The following is an 18,586-nucleotide window of genomic DNA, read 5'->3' as shown; positions in this document are numbered from 1 at the left end:
AAAGTAATTTCTGAAAACTGACCTTGTTTATGGATCTGTGGGCTATATAGTAATAGAACCCTTGATTTCTTTGGCTTATACTGGGAATACGATCCTTATATGAGCTTGTGAAAATCTACCCAATAAATCCTTTACACAGACTTCCGCTGGTTTTTGACCACATTGAAGTTCTAAAACTGAGAAACGTGACTGATTGTATGTTCTTGTCAAATTCCATTTCTACCTTATGTTTGGTTTCTCTGATATTGATGTTGCAGTGCTGAAACTTTTACTTTGGAATGCTGTTTTTATTCTAAACAACTGCTTCTAGCATTTTTAGCCTTGCTAGACCATGACCATATTTGTTGTTCGTTTCTGTATTTCCAGAGCTGTTTTGGCAGTGGGTTTTCTGTTTGTTTTGAACTTTTTATCACATTGAATGAATAGCCAAATACTGATTTTTGGGTTAGAGCAGACCCTTTCCTATGTTTTCTGGTGCTTGTCATAGTGGAAAACTAGCTGCAAAATTTTCCTGCTTAGGCCTTATGCAAATTAATGTACAGCATGTTAACTGTCTCTCAAATTTATAGATTTCCCAGTTAAATGTAGAGGGGAGAATAGTGTCCCAACTTTAATCAAGCTCACCTGATGCCCATTTAAAAATAAAACTGATTTATAAATTAAAGGCAGAAAATCAGCCATTGGAAAGAAGACTGGAAAGAAAGATAATTTTCAGTATACCTGCAAGAAATGTATTTGTTATGAGATGAAGTTAAAAAATTACCAGTTATTGCAATACTTTTTTTTGGCAGGTGTATTATGTGCATGTGTGTTGAGAAGAGTTAAGTACTCTCCTCTTCAGCTGATGACTTCTAATGTCTTTTCCTTCCTCATGAATTTCAGGTGTGTGGTGATGGTGTTTGGAGTACAGCAGCAGGACTAGATTATTCCCTCTTCTTAGCAGATGAGGAAGACTTCCAACCTGGATTATATTACAGTGGCCAGGAGACAACAGAAGAAAATAATTTGTATGAAAATAGCTGTACTAAGAGTCCAGTTTTGTTACTATCCTGTAGTAAGGTGAGTGGTATTTCCTTTAAGCTAGTGCAAATCATACTGATGCTTTTTGGAACTAGCAGAGTGCTGGTTGTTCAACTAGCTTTAAGGGTGTCAAGTCAAGTAACTGGTTCCTAGCAGTCAAATCAGGAGCACAGCTTATGGAGGGCAGAGAGAAGGCCTAGTTAGTATTGTTCTCTTCCCTGCCTGTTTCTTGGTCTTTCCTTCTGTTTTGAGAGACAAGGAGGTGTTTCCTGTGTGTCTAATCCATTTCGTTCCATATGTGCATGCTGCAGAAGTGCACCCTTACATTGTGCTGTTTTCACCACAGTCTTCATGTGTTTATTCTTTGCTGCTATTGCTCTCCATTTTCCTGTTGTTTCTCAAGTGATTGAGTGCACTGCCTTCTCTGTTCCTTTCTGCTTCCTATGCATCTTGTCTGTGAGTAAGCAGAAGGTCCCAGATTTCTGCACCATCTCCTTCCCTCCCCCTCCCATTCTCATGGGTGTAAAGGGGGAACTGAGCAAAGGCCCTGAAGTGTGCATTTGCATGTCTATGGGGGAGAGAGGTGCCCCTATGCACACTTTTTTCATCAAGCTGAATCTCATATCTGCCTTGAAGTTAGTGTGAGATAGGGGAGTGTGTGTTCTGTATGTCCTTTTCCAAGTTGTTTGTTTGATTTCAGACCAACCTGAGTTCAAGGTAACAAAAAGGAGAGGGTGAGGGCAGAAAGCAGCTCTTTGTCTCGGCTCTTCTGGGTCTCATTGCTACTTCCCTAGATTAAGCAGAATAGCAGTTGGAGAGGGGTTTTGAGGGGACACAGGGATTTAGGCACTGGTTCCATGCATATGCACGTGCATGTGTGTGTACACATGTATGTGCATGCAGACATGCACACACTTGTATTCCTTCTGTAAGATTGTTGCTAGCCATTCCCTTCCCTTCTCTTGTAGGGTGACTTATAGGCTCTTGCATATCAGAATTGGCCTGTGGGTTGCTTGTTGAACAACTCTGGCTCAACGTTTCTAAGGAATCCTCTATTTAGCAACAAAGGAAATAAAAGTAGAGCTTGAACACTGAATTACTATATAGTATTGCATGGGAACCAGAATTAGTGAGGAGCCACAAAGCATCAGTAGCACTTGTGCTGACCTTAGAGAAGCATTTTCCTTCCAACTACTGTGGAAAGCAAATACCTACTAATACCACTTGTGGTATTAGTATAGTTATTAATATTAGTCCAGTTTATTGATACTTTAATACTATTATCAATAAATTGACATCTTCCAGGTCCAGAAAGGACTATAGTTCAGAGCACAGTCATAATATTAAAGCCTTGTTATTCTCACTTCCTAATTAGTAGGAGAAGTAGCTGATGTAATGATACTATTTAATATCAACATTGCTGATAGAAGCATGAAGTATATTGCAATTCTGAAAGGGACTGAACTTAAGGTCACTATCTCTTAAATATGGAATGGTTGTATGAGTCACCTTAAAAGATGGTCTATTTATTGTCTTTTAGGCTCTGTCAGTACCAGGAAAATGAACAGCATTGACTATAAATGTTTCTTCTACTTTTATCATTCTTGTATTAAGCCAGTATTGAATGCATTGTTTGTCACTGTAGGTAACTAATACTTATTATCACTTAGTGCTCCTAAAGATATGCTTTATTCTGCATTGCCCTATTTTTAAATTGGAGTGTAAAAAGCAAAATATTAAAGCTGCTGTTTTTTCTTTTCTCTTTTTCATCTTTCAGATAGGGTACATAAGCAATGTGATAGCTGGTGGTGACAACTGTTTGGTCTTAGTAGACAAAAACGTAATGGGATATATTGCCAGTTTGCATGAGTTGGCTTCTACTGAGAGAAGGTTTTATTTCAAACTGAGTGAGATCAAATCTCAGGTTCTTAGACCTCTTTTAGGTTTAGGTAAGAACTTCTTCTAATATTTTCTTTGATATTATTTCCCCTATGTTCCACAACAAATTCCTTTATGCAAAATTTAAATTATTATATATTTTTAAGATAAAGCTACGGTCTTACTCTTCTCCCCTGCTTGCATGAACTGGTGAAATACAGCTGCATTTTGACATCTGCACTATGTTATTAGTATTTGCACTTTTTCTGACTGTTTCACCTGAAATAACTTAATTATTTGAGCTGTATTTAGTCTAAAATTGTTGAATTCCTGATTCTGAATAATGTAGCCATGAGGTGAAATTGCCAATAAAACATCTAAACAGCACCTTGTGGTAATTCCCTTTATTAATGTGTGCTGCTCTTTTGTAAGGTAAGCTAAATTGCTTTCTGATCTGTTACAGATAATTTGGGCAATGCAAGTACAATCCAGTTGTTGCAGGAAATGGCAAGCAGGTTCAGCAAGCTATGCTATCTCATTGGTCAACATGGAGCTTCTTTAAGTAGCTTTCTTCATGGAGTAAAAGAAGCCAGGAGCTTGGCCATCCTGAAGCATTCCAGTCTCTTTTTGGATAGTTACACTGAGCAAGTATCCAATTCCCTCTCATCTTGAGTCTCTGCAGGCTTTATCTACTGACTACAACAAGCCCTGAGTTAGGGAAAAGTAGATCATAAGGAAAGCTACATAAGTAACTGTTGTGCAAATTGTATTCTTGCTATTTAAAATGTATGGAGGGTTTTACACAAACTAATTCATTTTGTAGTAAGCTATATATTTCAAAGTCTTTGCCAGTGGAGTACACTGGACAGCTTCAGCTTCCGTAATGTAAAACTACATACAAACTCTTCTTCGGTTGCTACATATATACCTGTAAAAAGTGACATGTTTGTTAGTTAATAGTAAGGATCTTGTAATATAATGTAATAGAGTTACCATGGCTAGGCTACTAAGTAAAGCTGCCTTTGGGGGTTTTCTGTGGTTACAAAATGCCTTTTCAATAGTCATTAACTACAAATTGTCTCCCAGAAGAACGATTCTTCTGTCCTGATATCTGCTAACTAGCTAGCATTACACCTGTCACCCCAACGACAGAGCTGCTTTAGTGCTCCGAATTAAGTCTGAATTATCCTGATTATTATTTTTATTAGCTTAATGCTTTTGGGAGAGGAAGTCTATGCAGTCATACTGTTTGCTGTCTTTCTCCTCCATAACTTTTGTAGTTGCTGGGTAATTTCATCCAAATGTAGCAGAAGTCTCATCATACTTAATACCTACAGGCTTCTGAAAAACACTGGCTTGACAGAGGGGAGAGTCTGAAAATGTCCTCTCTGAACGTAGTCTTGGTTACCAGACGCCTGAAAATTTCTAAGGGAACAAAATTTCAGGATCATCAACTTCAGTTGTTATGCTGTAGCATTTAGAATGTGCAGCTAATTGCACTTCTTTCTAACACAGGCACAACAGTTACAACTTTTACTGGGTCAGTGATAAACTTATGCCATATCACCCTAAAAGAAGCTTTCTTCTCCATTTATCAAATGGGTTGTTCATAATTGTAAATATGTATTTTCTCCCTTTCTTACTTAGTCTTTGACTTCAGTTTTCTTGTAACCTGGATTTCCAGAATTGGTTCTCATTACTGAGATTAGAAGGGTTTCATAATTTCTTCTTCTTCCTTGTCAGAGACTGAAATACCTAATTTCTGTTCTCGTTATTACTGCCTGTCTTCTGGTCTCCCCCTTTGCTTTCTAATGCTTTACACGTTTTCCTGTGTATAGCATTAGAACCTATGCATGCTCCTCAGCATAGTGCCTTGACCATCTTCCAAGGATCTGTCAGGCAACACAAGTATTATCTGTTAATTGGGCTAAGCTGAGACCTCTTCCCTTGGGGAAAGGTGCTTTTTTTTTTTTAATTGTTAAAACAGATGGCATATTCTGTACATGCCCAAATTTGGGGGAAACAAACAAAAACCAACCAAACAAAAAATAATCAAAGTTTCACTTGCAAAGTAACCCCTCTGCATTTTGCTAATGACAGGAGAAATGTGGAATAGTAATGCATGTTCTATCCTCATGTGGAAAGTGAATGTTCCAGTAACATTGAGTGTTTCACTGTTTAATAATTTCTCAAGTACTTAGATAACTTGTATAGTAAAAGATACTGCAGATCTCATTGGTAAACTGGTGGAAATGACAACAGTTGCTATATCCAGGGATGTTCTTATTTTGTAACTGAAGCTCTTTTTCTTCCCTATTCTAGGTATTGTACTTCAGTAACAAACTTCCTCGTAATGGGAGGATTTATGCTCCTTGCAAAGCCAGCAATGTAAGCAAACCTTTACCATTTTCTGGAGTTTTTGGTCAACTAGTAAAGAACTGTGCTTTAAAGAATTGTGTGTGTGTGTGTGTGTGTGTGTGTGTAGTAATGAGCATGCAGAGACTTGGTCTCAGCTTACTCTAGTACACTAATTCCTTTTCCATCAGGTGAAGAAAAAGTTACTTCTCAACTGTGATAAAAGTTTAGGTTAAAATGCTGCTGAATGAGCAGTTACTTTATCTTGAAGGTGGAGAAAGGAGGAAAAAAGCATAAATTATTGTAAATTCCTTGAAAGAAACGTAAATAGATTTCAGATAATGATTTTTTTGAAAACTTAGTCTTGAGGTTGTTTTCATCATCTATTCAGTGTTTGTTAGTATTTTATTCTTTCAAATGTTGCTGTCAAGAAAATACAGAACAGCAAACTTTTCTGTAAGAATTAGTAAGAGTAGATAATGTGAATTCACTTTCACTTGAATTCTTTAAGTTTATGGAAGCGCTTTAGAATTATGCTAAAATAACATTTCTGCCCATGTATCTTGTCTGCCTCTTCAGGTTGCTTTATTTCATGCATAGGTGCTCTTAAATGTAAGGAAGGAATTGTGCCTTTAAGGCCTGAGAAAGTATATTTGAAGTTGATAGATCATAAAGTAAAGCTTTTTTCTTAGTTCAATAGTATTTTTGTCTAGGAAATAAAGTAATGACACTGTGCATCTTTGACTCTAGTGCTGTAAAAAATTTGTTGCAGTGAGGGTATATTTTTAACTCATCTGAGGAATTGCCAGCTTTCCTTCCTTCCTAAATTCTGTAATCTGGGAGTAATTGTTACAGCTGTTTATGGAGCACTTTGAATGTAATGTAACCTATGGTATTGAAAGTTCTTTGAAACACCAGGGTACCTGATGCAAAGAGTCTTCTGCACCTGAGGACCAGTGTCAAAGACTAAATACAAAATCCCTCTGCAGTGAGACGTTGAGAATCTTTCTGCATTGGGCAAGATTTTTAGGGTGACTTACAGGAAATCTTAGTTCAAGTATAAGCTTATTTATAATAAGTACTGAAAAGTTCTGGATGCTGAAATTACTTATGCTGAATTCATCACATCAGTTGTCGCTGTCAGGTGTCACAGCTTCTCCTACTGCAGCCAGGGTCTCATTAGGTGAATAACACTTTTTCAGGTTCTGAAACTTCAGGGAGGAGATGTCTTAGAAGTTTTGTCCTGTTACTTGCAAAGGGAAGTCAAGAATATGTTTGCTGATAATGATGAATTTCCCCCCTGCCCCCTCCCTGAGGGATCCTGTCTTAAGTCAACGGTTAGCAATGTCAGCCTGTCTTTTATGGATATTCTGCAGTATGAATGCATTACAAATAGTCCCAGCTTTAAAAAAAGTGCTAACTTCAATAGAAGTCTCCATTGTTGGCAGGTTTTTGAGCATGTCCTCTGAAAGAGTAGATGAGCTATACTCAGTGTTATGAATCTGTTGTTATTTGACACTTTTCTACAGAGACCTCCATGTGAGGATCTTGAAGCACTTTAAAAATGCAAGCCATCCAGACGGTTAACTTTAAAATTAAGAAATATGGTCTTCTTTCGAAAGAAGACTTTATTCCTAAGGCTTGTTGAACAGGAGAGTTCTTAAATATCAGTAGCAGACCTAGACAAGGTATGTTATTTTGATGTGTGAAATGGCCTTTTGCTAATCATGTAGAATTCTTAGTGACCCTGCTGTGCAATTCTCTGATCTGTTTCACTGTCCCTGGGGCCTACTTTCTCAGCCTCACCTGATTCTTGCAGCTTGTGGTTTAAATGCTTCCCAGCTGGATGTGTTTTAATGCAGATGTGTCATATGTGCCAGCACATGTGTGCACAGAGATATGGTGAAGGAGAGGGAAAAGTAGGTTTGTTTTCCTTTTAATGAAGAAATCCTGGTTTTGTGTGCTAATGCATTGTCTTCAGAATCATTTCCCTCTTCTTCTCTGAACTAGATTAGTTCTCCCTCTTGGAAATCAGACTGAGGATTGAACAGATTTCCTGCCTTTCTTTGAGGTAGGATGTAATTTTTCTAGTTAGGGGAAAAACTGGTCAGTTGCCTTGAACAGCAGGGGTGGGGAATAGTTTATTTGGATATACTTAGGGAAGTGCACTGGAGCAAAGCTAAAATTCTTTCAGGCCTTTTTGTATGAATCACCAGTCTAAGAAATTTACTACTCTAACAGTAATGGGGAAGTCATTCCACCTGTTAGCTTTTTTACTAATCAAGTGTTAAAGGGGAAAAAGGCAGTGAGTTACTCTCCAACTGGGGTATCTTGGTCAACTTTTTCTTCAACCAGTTTAATGATTAAGCATGTGAGACCAGAAGTAAAAAAAGTCCTGTGTTGCAGTTGTTAGAGCTACATGTCTATATTACTGTACTTCCTTAAACTAAATTGGGAATAGATTAATAAGCAGCATGCAATTGTCTTTATAATTTTTATTGGCTTATGGTAATCTAAAAAGGGGCATTTGGAGCTCATTTATGTAAAACATCACTGATGTCTTGCTGTCTTTCTTCTTCTCTCCTCCCTCTGTTCCCCAATGGTCCCATCATTTAGAGACTTCTTGAGTAAAAACCAGGAGCTGTTACAGAAACTGTCTGAGAAGAATGAGGAAAATCTCCAGCTAGTGGAAGTTCTGAATGCTCTGTTTTTCATGCCATTTGGACGACTTCATAATTACGCTAGAACTTTGTTAAAGCTTGCCACGTGTTTTGAAGTGGTAAGTTGGCTTTGTTATCTGTATCTGAATAAATATACACATGAAACTTATGGCTCGGAAGTAACTGCGTGAAGCAAATGCCAGGTAATTAGAAATAGCTTGCGTTTGCTGCAGGGAAGATCATGCAAGTTTATTTGTGCAATCTTGCACCACGCCTGCACAGATCACATGACAGGTAGAAACTTGTTACCCTGCCAGAACTTGTTTGTTTGTGTGTCTGAGTACTTAATTGCAAATACATTATTCTGATGTTTGCCTGTTGCTTTTCAGTTCTATTTGGCATCACTACTGTAGCTATCCTTGGCTGTAATACCACCCATTTGGATGTATATAATTGCATTCTTTTGAAATGGAAGATGACTAAGCAGGAACAATAACTGCTTGTACGTTTATCTCTATATAGTCATTTAAAGTATTACCCCTACAATTATTAGCACTACTTCTGCTAGAGCTTGTTAAGCTGCAAGAAGGTAGATCATGTAATTGTATATTAATCATTCTCCTCTCAACGTTCGTGGAATTTCTGTGATTTTAAAAACTCCCAGCACACCAACAGAACAGGTGACCAAGAAAATAACTTGGCCTTCACTGTTACTTTATTAACCAGACCAACTGCCATGGATTTGGTGCCAATTTAATAAAATGAGCAGTTGCATTGCAGCTTGGTTAGTGTTGTTGGTACAGGTGTTCAGAAACACTCTCAGGTCTGTCTTACCTTGTGCCCTATAGGCATCTCCAGAATACCAGAAGCTACAGGATTCTAGTTCTTGTTATGAGAGCCTTGCTGTCCATCTTAGCAGAAAAAGGAAAGAAGCAGAATACACACTTGGCTTCTGGAAGACCTTTCCTGGGAAAATGACGGTATAATGACAATTGTCAGTCCATTAGCAGCTTGAATCTCTTGCTGTTAGCATTACACCCTGTGTCCATTACTGATGGTACTGTCCCAGTTGCACTTCTCACTTTTCTAATCTGTGTTCCTGTACCACTCTTTAACTTTAGAAAGGTTGGGCCTTTACTATGAAAGACAAGTAGCACTGACCTTAATTTTGTTTTTAACCCTACCTGTAGGATTCCTTGCGGAAGCCAGAGCGTCGTTTAATCTGTGAAAGCAGCAATCGGGGGTTGTCACTACAGCATGCTGGAAGATTCTCTGTAAACTGGTTCATCCTCTTTAATGATGCTCTGGTACATGCTCAGGTAAGCCAGCTTGTGTCCAGGAACAAAACCTTTTCTCTGCCTCAAACAACATGACCTATTTTTCATATAGCGAAGTTAAGTTTTTGCACCATTCACTGCAATGTTGCTTGAACACTTAAAAGTGATATTTTTTCATGTTTACATCATTTCAAATTTATTTGTACTTTTTTTTTTCTTTAATGTTTGACTGCTGTTGCCCGGTGATTGGCATGGTTTTGGTTGGCTATTTTTCGGAACAAGGTGCATGTAAGGAGCCTGTAATGCTCAGTTTTCCCTAGTCCTCAAAGAAAGGCAAAAAACTGTTCAGAAAAAGCATGGGGCAGTGGTAATGGATAAGTACCTGGTGAAGTTTCCCTCTTTCTTCTCCTTGCCTACAGTTCTCAACGCACCATATTTTTCCCTTGTCCACACTGTGGGTAGAAGCTCTTTCAGAAGAAGCTGGTAATGTGTGAGTATTCTTGCTTATGATGCTGAAATAGGTATCTTGGGAGGGAGGATGAGCATTTTGTAACCAACTATTGTAAACTAGGAGTGGAATTGGCTGGATGCAATCGTGTCTACCTCTCTTGTTTCAGAAAACTTACTGTATTTTTATGTCTTAAAAAAGTATAAACATCAGAAAGAATAAGGTAGTCAGGAGGGAAGTGAGTAGTCTTTCCTGCTGCTTTTTTTTGACTGCCAACTTTAATATTAAAGTGAATGCTAGCTGGGGTGGTGGAGGGAAGATACAGTATTCATGCTCTAAAAAACCTTGCCTTTTTCAGTATGAAATTTCACTAGATTAAAATACTTTTTGCCCCCCCCCCCATGTAGGAATGGATTGAAGATTACAACACCAGAAGAGCAGCTTGTTCTTGTTTCTTCAACACCACAGGAAAAGGTAGGCATATCTACAAATTTTGCATGGCTTCAGTAATATGAATGTGTTTTTCTCTCCTACTGTGAAACCAAATAGGGAGAAGTATCACCTAAGTATTCACCAAGAATGAAGTCTTCCTACAACTTGGTACGCAGCTTGACTATACACTGTGCTTGAGTGTAGCAGTGCTCCATTTTACAACACTCTACTGAGGAGTGCGATGGAGATTATTGTAGTTGCTGCAGAGGTGAGATTCAAGGCAAAGACAGATGTTAGCTAAATTCTGTGATGAAACACTTTCTGTTTCAGACCAAGTGGCTGAGGGCAATCAGCCAAGCAGTGGATCAGGCCCTTAGAGGGACTTCTGACTTAGTTCTATATGGAGCTGGTGCAAATATGCCACGACAGGAACCTCCGATTTCTCGCAGTGCCAAATACACCTTCTATAAGGACCCTCGATTTAAGGATGCTGTTTATGATGGGAGATGGCTTTCGGGAAAACCCCATGGCAGGTAAAAGCGTTTGAACATAACAGTTGAAAACAAAATGAGGTGGTTGCTGTATCAATAAGTAGGCTTACTCACAGAAGTTATTTGGGAAGTGTGAAGTGAAATGATTATCTTATACACATGTATGGCTTTGTATTTTTTCTAGAGGGATCCTAAAGTGGGCAGATGGAAGAATGTATTCTGGGACTTTCCGGACCGGACTGGAGGATGGGTAAGATCCTCTCACTACTTGTGGAGCCAGAGGGCAAGAAATAGCTTTTGCTGTAGAAGATAATAACAGAAACCTTGAAAGGGTTTGCAGTGAATCTTACTGACTCAGCGCTATGTATATTAACAAGATACATCTATATATTGATAATTTCTCATTTATCCAGAGGTATGCTGGCTCTCTTCACAACAGACTCTGCAACCGCATGATTAAAAACTTGCTCTTTCATAAAAGCTGAAACTAATTAGGGTAATCAGCTGTAGGATGGAGGAAGGAAACGGTAAAACAGTGGAGGAGAAAGAATGGGTAGGTGGGTGTAAAGTTCTAAGCAGAGGAAGCTAATTGAAAAGTCTGTGGTCAACTTTCTGCTGTATAGGCAACTATTAACTTTTTGTGTTGCAATATTCTTTGAAAAGTTCTGGTATCGTTTTTTTATCCTTCTAGAAAATGCAATGCCTTTCATACAATGTAGTGATGCATTTTCTCTAATGTTTTCCTTGCTGTATTTCTGGTAGAGCAAGGGTTTAGTAATTCAGGAAGGAGACAACAAAATCTTGAATGAAGACTTCAGGGTTTGGGTGATGAAAACAAAACTAATGAGAGTATGTGATCCTGATGATTAAGATAACTAGTACAGAGGAGTTTGAAAATAGGATGAATGGAAGTTCTGGACATTATCAACTTATCTGGTGAAACAAATAAGACCTCTTGAAAGTAATTCAATAATTTATTACACAGCTTTGAATTAATCTATGGATTTCATTGCTAAGAATCTGCCTAGGGCACTACTGAGGCTAAGAGGTTAACTTCTTTCTAAAGCATTTTTATATGAATCTTGTGAGCAGACATGTCTGTACTGGGCAGGATAAAAATATATGAGAAGTCCTATTGGCTTCCAGATGTATTTTCAAAGTATTGAGTTGGAGGGGAAATTGAAATGTGGTCTGGCTGCAGACAGCTTTTTAAAGTGCACCTTAGCTATTGGTATAATGTCAAACTATAAAACCAGACTAGAGCTTTGGTCATTTGTAACTAACCCTGGTGATTTTAGGGTTGTTGGAGGTGGAAATATTGCAAACCAATCCCCACCAGAAATAAATGGATTGGTATTCAGCTGTAACTGCTAGGATTATCAAATGCATGTATTTGCATTTCAGCATGCGTGCTACAGTCTCAACACTTAACAATAGTAATGCCTGGTTGGGGTACACATGCTCTCTGGAGAACCTTCATAACTGGATTTTAATCTCCTCAGAAGATTAAAATCAGTAAATAAAAGTTGTGTGTCTCATTCTTTTCAGGCATACTGAAATTGTGAACAATACTGTACCACTGTTTGAGCATAATTCGAAGCAAGCATCTTTTTAAAAAAATATTCTCTGTAGAGATATATGTTTTCATCTTTCCCTGGAATAAAGGTGTGCTTGAATTAAGTCCTGACAACAAAGGTAGAAGCAGTGTTAGGATGCAAGAAGACTTGTGGCCTTTAGAAAGTTGAGAAAAATGCTGTAGTGTGGTAGAGAGGGGAATACTTACAACATGCCACAATCAAACAGGAGAGAAAAGCACTACAGACTAAATTGACCTAGTGATGTTGGAATTCCTTTTTCTCTTTAAAAATTCCTGCTTTCTCTTTAAAAAAATAATCTGTAAGTGCTGTAGTTGAAAGAGGTGTTCTGAAAATTACATAGAGCATTCTGATTTTAGAATGGGTCTGTGATATATATCTGCTCCTGGTTTTAATGAAATGTGTTAGTATTATAGCTGCTTCTGTTCCATTTCCGTGCATTGACAGGTATGGTGAATACAGAGTGCCAAACAAAGCATTGAATAAGGATGACCATTATGTGGGGTACTGGAAGGAAGGCAAAATGTGTGGGCATGGAGTTTACAGGTAACGTAGCACTTGTGTTGCTGTCATTGCAGGAGAGCAGGGCTGATGCTCTGGCACACTGCTTAGCAAGCCTCTGTATGTCGCCTTCTTGTTACATTTCAGACTTGTGGTTATAGTTGGCTTGGCTTACTTTCTGCTTTGCTTTTGGTAGATGGCTCATGATGCATACTTGTAGTGTTCTGTTATTAATGTCTGTTCTAATGTTGCTACCACCTTTCAAATAATAGAGGATTCTTTCTTCTGAGAAATAAATATAACCTCTAATGGCCTTGCTTGTTGGGGAGAGAGTGGCTTTGAAACAACAAAGCATCAGAAGGCTTGTATTAAAGGCTCGCTTTTATCCCAAATATACTTTTACTATAGTTCCTGCTTAATGTGGCTGTAATGTAATTCCTAGAAGGAAAAAGAGAGGGTTAATCTGTTCAGGGGGGGATGACGGGACACGGGACAAAAAAAAACCCCAAAAGCCAAAAACCGCCCAACAAAAAAAAAACAACCAACAAACAATCAAAGAACCCAAATCAACTGAAAAAAAACCCAAACCCACAACAGGAAAGTAGACTATAGGAATTTTACTCTCTCTTTCATTACAGCTATGCTACTGGTGAGGTGTATGAAGGGTGTTTTCAGGATAACATGCGTCATGGGCATGGTCTGCTACGCAGTGGGAAGCTGACCTCTTCCTCTCCCAGTATGTTCATTGGACAGTGGACAATGGATAAGAAGAGTGGTTATGGAGTTTTTGATGATATCACAAGGTAGTGCTTCAGTTCCATGAATCCTTAAAACACTGGTATGACATGCAATTGCAAAAAGAGTAGGAAAGGATTTGATCTGTTAGAAGCAGTAATAGGGCATGTCTCTCTTTTCCCCCTCTCCTCTCTTTTCCCCCTCTCCTCTCTTTTCCCCCTCTCCTCTCTTTTCCCCCTCTCCTCTCTTTTCCCCCTCTCCTCTCTTTTCCCCCTCTCCTCTCTTTTCCCCCTCTCCTCTCTTTTCCCCCTCTCCTCTCTTTTCCCCCTCTCCTCTCTTTTCCCCCTCTCCTCTCTTTTCCCCCTCTCCTCTCTTTTCCCCCTCTCCTCTCTTTTCCCCCTCTCCTCTCTTTTCCCCCTCTCCTCTCTTTTCCCCCTCTCCTCTCTTTTCCCCCTCTCCTCTCTTTTCCCCCTCTCCTCTCTTTTCCCCCTCTCCTCTCTTTTCCCCCTCTCCTCTCTTTTCCCCCTCTCCTCTCTTTTCCCCCTCTCCTCTCTTTTCCCCCTCTCCTCTCTTTTCCCCCTCTCCTCTCTTTTCCCCCTCTCCTCTCTTTTCCCCCTCTCCTCTCTTTTCCCCCTCTCCTCTCTTTTCCCCCTCTCCTCTCTTTTCCCCCTCTCCTCTCTTTTCCCCTCTAGTAGGCTTTTTGGGATGATGGTCTAAAGAATTGGGTCTAGAGACTGCTTTTTGGTGCTGCTTCTGGAGTAAATGGGGGGGGGGGGTTGATTTGCTTTGGGTTTTTTTGCCTTGCTTTCCTATCATGCTCCTGCCTGAAAACTAGCACTGAATATGGTATCTTGTTAAGGTATCTTGTTGTGCAAGTGCTGAAAGTTTTATGAATGTCATGTGAGGAATATTCTTTCATCTCAGGCCTGCAAGGCTGGGTTGTTCAGTGATCAGATGGATATACAGGACTAGGTAAATTTCAGCTTGTGCTCAGGTTTTCCATTAACTTACTCTATCAATGCAGCAGAGGGAAGATGCTTTCTCTCGGGGCAGATTAGTGAAATGATGGTCTCAGAAACAAAACCACACTAAATATGTGCACTAAATGAATACTCTCTGAGCACACACAGATCAATATAGTTTGTTTTTTTCAGTCACCAATTTAATGCTGTTTTTTCCTGGAAAGAGAGCTTTTGTTGAGAGCCCAAGCAAACTGGTTTTGGTTTAACTGAAAGCCCACTTGAAAAGCAGAGTAGTAAAAAGTCTGGAGGTGAAGGGGGTGTGGGGGGAGTGTGTATGTGGATATTTTCCTGAAACAGAGCTATTGTAGCATGTCTAGGTTATCTCCTGATGTCAGTTTTGCATCTCATCTTTCTCAGTGGTAGTGGTGGTTGTTCTTAAACTCTAGTGTCAAGATGTCTCCACATGCTTTATTTAGTCATTTATTTACCTAGGACAAACTATTGAGATGGCAGCTTTCCTCACAGATCCTCTCACCTCCAGAATTTGTAAATGCAGTGGTAGTTCATGGCAGGGGAGGAATGTGGCATTTCTTTCTGTTCCAGAGTTACTCAAATATGAGTGAGCTGCCCTCATGGTAGTTTTACTTCTGGTCTCAGGGAAGGATATGTGCATGTGTTTGTGGCCTAAGGATTCATTTTCTTCACTTCTTATTCTTCAGCCCAGACAAATAAGGAATAGCTGCAGACACTCTTTATAACTTGCTGTCGTTACTGCAAACCAGTCATTTGAGCAAGGGGGACTTCTACTCTTATTATGTTTCCATCCTGGTAACTGAGTATGCTGCATCTGTCTCTTCAAGAAGCCTTCACCCAGCAGAGACCCCTATAGCTGGCATGATGAATCAGACCAGCATCCTGCTAGGTTATGGGTCCAATCAGCTGGAAGATACCCCTGAATTTAGATTAATGGCTGGGCTTGCTCTCTTTACTATGACCATAATTTTTCCTAGGTACTAGAAGGAAAACGTTCTGTAATAAGCAGGCTTCTATTAAATCAATCACTATTTTCCCTCTAAAAGCAAACATAAGTCCTTGACAAGTTAATTTTTTTTTTTATTACTTGTACGGTGAAAGCATGTTCTTTTTCAGAACAACAAAATAGATTGTTTCAAAATACTTGGGACTTGCACTTAGTTTCAAACACTCTAGCCTGACCTCTGTGGATTTACACACATAAGAAAGTATTTTAAATAGCAGTCTGAAGGAGGCTGATGTTTACTTGTGAGCAATATTTAATTGTCTAATAATTTTTTTTATGGCATGACCTTTGTTAGGCTATTATCCAGAAACTTTCTACAATGTGAACCATTTCCTTACAGTTTTTGCACTCTAATATTTTCAAAATGTCATGTATGACTTTGTAGGTCTCCCTCCTATCCCCCAGTAGAACAGCTTGGTTTCTTTCATTTATTACACTCCCAATTTGAGTCATCTGAGCTTAGGTAAAGAAATCAAAAGCTTTGGCAAAAAAATTGCCTATATAAATAAATAAACTTGCATCTTTTCTAAATAACTGTTAAATACATCGGGTAAATGCCTGATGAAGCCAAAGATCACCTTTCATGTGCAACTTAAGTCTTAGATGTTAGCCGATCTGGATCAGCTAACAAGTTTCCCTGTTTCTTATGTGCTGTAGGAACTGCTCAGGTTCCTTTGGGTAGGAATTGGGCTTAATGGGGCCTCAGCATTGTTTCAGATCATCAGGAACAGTTTGTTTGGATGTGGGCAATTTGCAATGTGAATTGTGAAACAAGTTCATTACAGTAGATTTCTATGAAAAAGAGTCTTTATTTCCATGAAGCTAGTGAAACTAGATTGACAGACCTGAAGCAAGTGCTGTATGACTCTCTTCTAGTGGTTTCTGTAACAGTCAAATATCGCAGTAAAGCCAAAGAAAGGTTATAAGTGTACTACTTAGACTGTATTCTCCCTACTCATTTTTCTTCAGAGGAGAAAAGTATATGGGAATGTGGCAAGATGATCTTTGCCAAGGCAATGGTGTTGTGGTTACTCAGTTTGGACTGTATTATGAAGGAGCCTTCAGCACCAACAAAATGATGGTGAGTTGAACACTGGACTCTGTGCTGTAGTGACTTTTCCTCTAAGCGTGGTAGCTTTCTGGGGTGGGTAAGTGTATGTTAGGCTGTGTAAACCTTCTGTTCTTCTAATCTTCCATTGTCCTGGCTTTTAAACTGTCTTTATAATCCCTGCTCTGTTTTACCTAGGACTACTTCAGAAACTGCTTTTAAGAAAATAATTTGCTAAGAATTAGGAACAGGTTTTTCAGTTTATCTTTAGATTTGTGGTCTGGCCTTCTGTTGTAATTACTACTTTGTGTTCTTTATGATTCTCTTTATAGGGGACTGGAATCCTGCTTTCTGAGGATGATACAGTCTATGAGGGGGAATTTTCAGATAACTGGACTCTGAGTGGAAAGGTTGGTATTAACAGTTGTCACTTGTAAACAGTTACCATCTAAATAAAAAGTCTCTTTCCTTGTTAAATTACATCTCTCCCCCTTGCTAAATTTTTTATTATCTTCTCTCAAGGGAACACTGACCTTGCCAAATGGAGATTATATTGAAGGTCTCTTCAGTGGAGAATGGGGATCTGGGATAAAAATCACAGGAACCTACTTCAAACCTAGCTTGTATGAGAATGAGAAGGACAAACCTAAAGCATTGTGAGTGTTGAATAAGGAATAATTTCTCATATGGTTCAGTAATACTTCAGAACATAACTATTGTCTTTTTTCAAAGGCCAGTTAAAAATATTTTTTCCAAAGAAACAGTGAGATTTTGAAAATGTTTTTCCCTTTTCATTCCTCTTCCCTCCTGCTTAGGAAATAAAATAAGATAAAAAATCTTATTTACAGCTGTTCTTTCTTTAATTACTACTTGATACCCAAGTAGCAGTATGAAATTATAGGATAGCTGACATGCTGCTACTGTCCTGTAGCAGTCTCAAAAAATTTTTTTTATTTAGATCTGAACTGACTGTTAGAACCTGAGTTCCCAGCTGCTGCTGACTTTTGAGGTACTGAGAAGGACTAAGTTACATTTGAGTCATTAAGTCGATCACAGACCTCTCTGCCTTCTGCCAATTATTCTGTTGGTAAATTAATTCATTTAGTATGTCATTTAATAATGCCAGTGAGGATGCATTTGGACAGAACTAGCCAGTTACTACACCTCTTCCAAACAATGCATAAGAAAACAGTAGAAAAATCTGCTGAATTGCAAAAGAGAGCATTTTAACAACCTGGCAAAGATAATTTTGAAAAGTATCCCTATAACCCTATTTATAGCAGATGCATTAGGTCCATTTGCTTAATTATCACTGGGGAAAAAAAGCCACATTCTTTTTATTTAAGTCCTAACAGATATCTTTGAGTAGAAGAAATTTAAGTAAATTTCAAGAGTTGTTGGTGAAATTTCAGTATTTGGTAGCACTATATACTGATTTACAATAGTAGTGATTTTTGTACAGGATTCAATATCTTTGAAGCATACTCTCAAATTTCAGATTAAAATGGGAAACGCAACTTTAATGTTTTTTATATAGATTACTTCTCAGTATGCTTCCTGAAGCGTTCACTGGTAATTTCTTTTGACAGTGCTGACACCTACAACAGGATGCAAAGTTAAGCAGGCCTCCCTGCTGAACTGAACACTTGCAACCTTAGCAGCTGTCTGCTTTTTACCCCAGTAGGGAGTCTATGAATAAATGTATGTACATATTTGTGAAGATTGCTCGTGAAATAAGGGTTTCATCTACCCTTTTCAGGCTCTCTTGAAGTTGAAAATCTTCTGGTACAACTTGTGAAAAGGCTTAGAGCTTACTTTTTTTGCTTTGTGAAGCTGGAAGCATGGGACATACCAGTGTTGCTAGTTCTCATCTCAAACGTGGAAAAAATATTAACGAAAGGTCTGACGATTTCTGACACTTGATTTAAATCAAGATAGAACTGTTAACCCTGACAGCATTTATTTGCTTTCCGAAAGCTTTTCAAAGCCCAAAATTTCATTATATGTCTGAGATATCTATACCTATATATAAAGTAGGGAGAACAACAGTTCTTGGTTTTCTTTTGGCTATAGAGGATCCCTGAGCTTTGGCTGTCAGTGAAAAGATGCCTGAGCTTGTTTTACTCTCTACCAGCACATCCCTAA

General features: G+C 38.6%; 1 protein-coding gene across 3 annotated transcripts in view; it reads left to right on the top strand.

Moving 5' to 3' along the window:
- The window catches only part of ALS2 (alsin Rho guanine nucleotide exchange factor ALS2), a 53,596-nt gene that overhangs the window by 14,816 nt on the left and 20,194 nt on the right, over window positions 1-18,586 (top strand). For all 3 annotated transcript variants that reach the window (XR_012650439.1, XM_075028160.1, XM_075028161.1), the window contains exons 9-24: window positions 883-1,059; window positions 2,798-2,969; window positions 3,362-3,542; window positions 5,221-5,286; window positions 7,870-8,032; window positions 8,762-8,893; window positions 9,104-9,232; window positions 9,610-9,680; window positions 10,046-10,112; window positions 10,401-10,603; window positions 10,746-10,811; window positions 12,604-12,702; window positions 13,296-13,460; window positions 16,363-16,474; window positions 16,774-16,851; window positions 16,964-17,097. Coding sequence is in view for 2 of the 3 variants with exons in the window: in XM_075028160.1 (XP_074884261.1) it covers window positions 883-1,059; window positions 2,798-2,969; window positions 3,362-3,542; window positions 5,221-5,286; window positions 7,870-8,032; window positions 8,762-8,893; window positions 9,104-9,232; window positions 9,610-9,680; window positions 10,046-10,112; window positions 10,401-10,603; window positions 10,746-10,811; window positions 12,604-12,702; window positions 13,296-13,460; window positions 16,363-16,474; window positions 16,774-16,851; window positions 16,964-17,097 (2,015 nt within the window). In the remaining variant the exon portion in view is untranslated. The remainder of the gene's footprint in view (window positions 1-882; window positions 1,060-2,797; window positions 2,970-3,361; window positions 3,543-5,220; window positions 5,287-7,869; window positions 8,033-8,761; window positions 8,894-9,103; window positions 9,233-9,609; window positions 9,681-10,045; window positions 10,113-10,400; window positions 10,604-10,745; window positions 10,812-12,603; window positions 12,703-13,295; window positions 13,461-16,362; window positions 16,475-16,773; window positions 16,852-16,963; window positions 17,098-18,586) is intronic.

The sequence above is a fragment of the Buteo buteo genome, chromosome 5 (assembly GCF_964188355.1).
Source record: "Buteo buteo chromosome 5, bButBut1.hap1.1, whole genome shotgun sequence".
NCBI classification, from domain to species: domain Eukaryota; kingdom Metazoa; phylum Chordata; class Aves; order Accipitriformes; family Accipitridae; genus Buteo; species Buteo buteo.
This window is presented reverse-complemented; position numbering and strand designations above follow the sequence as displayed.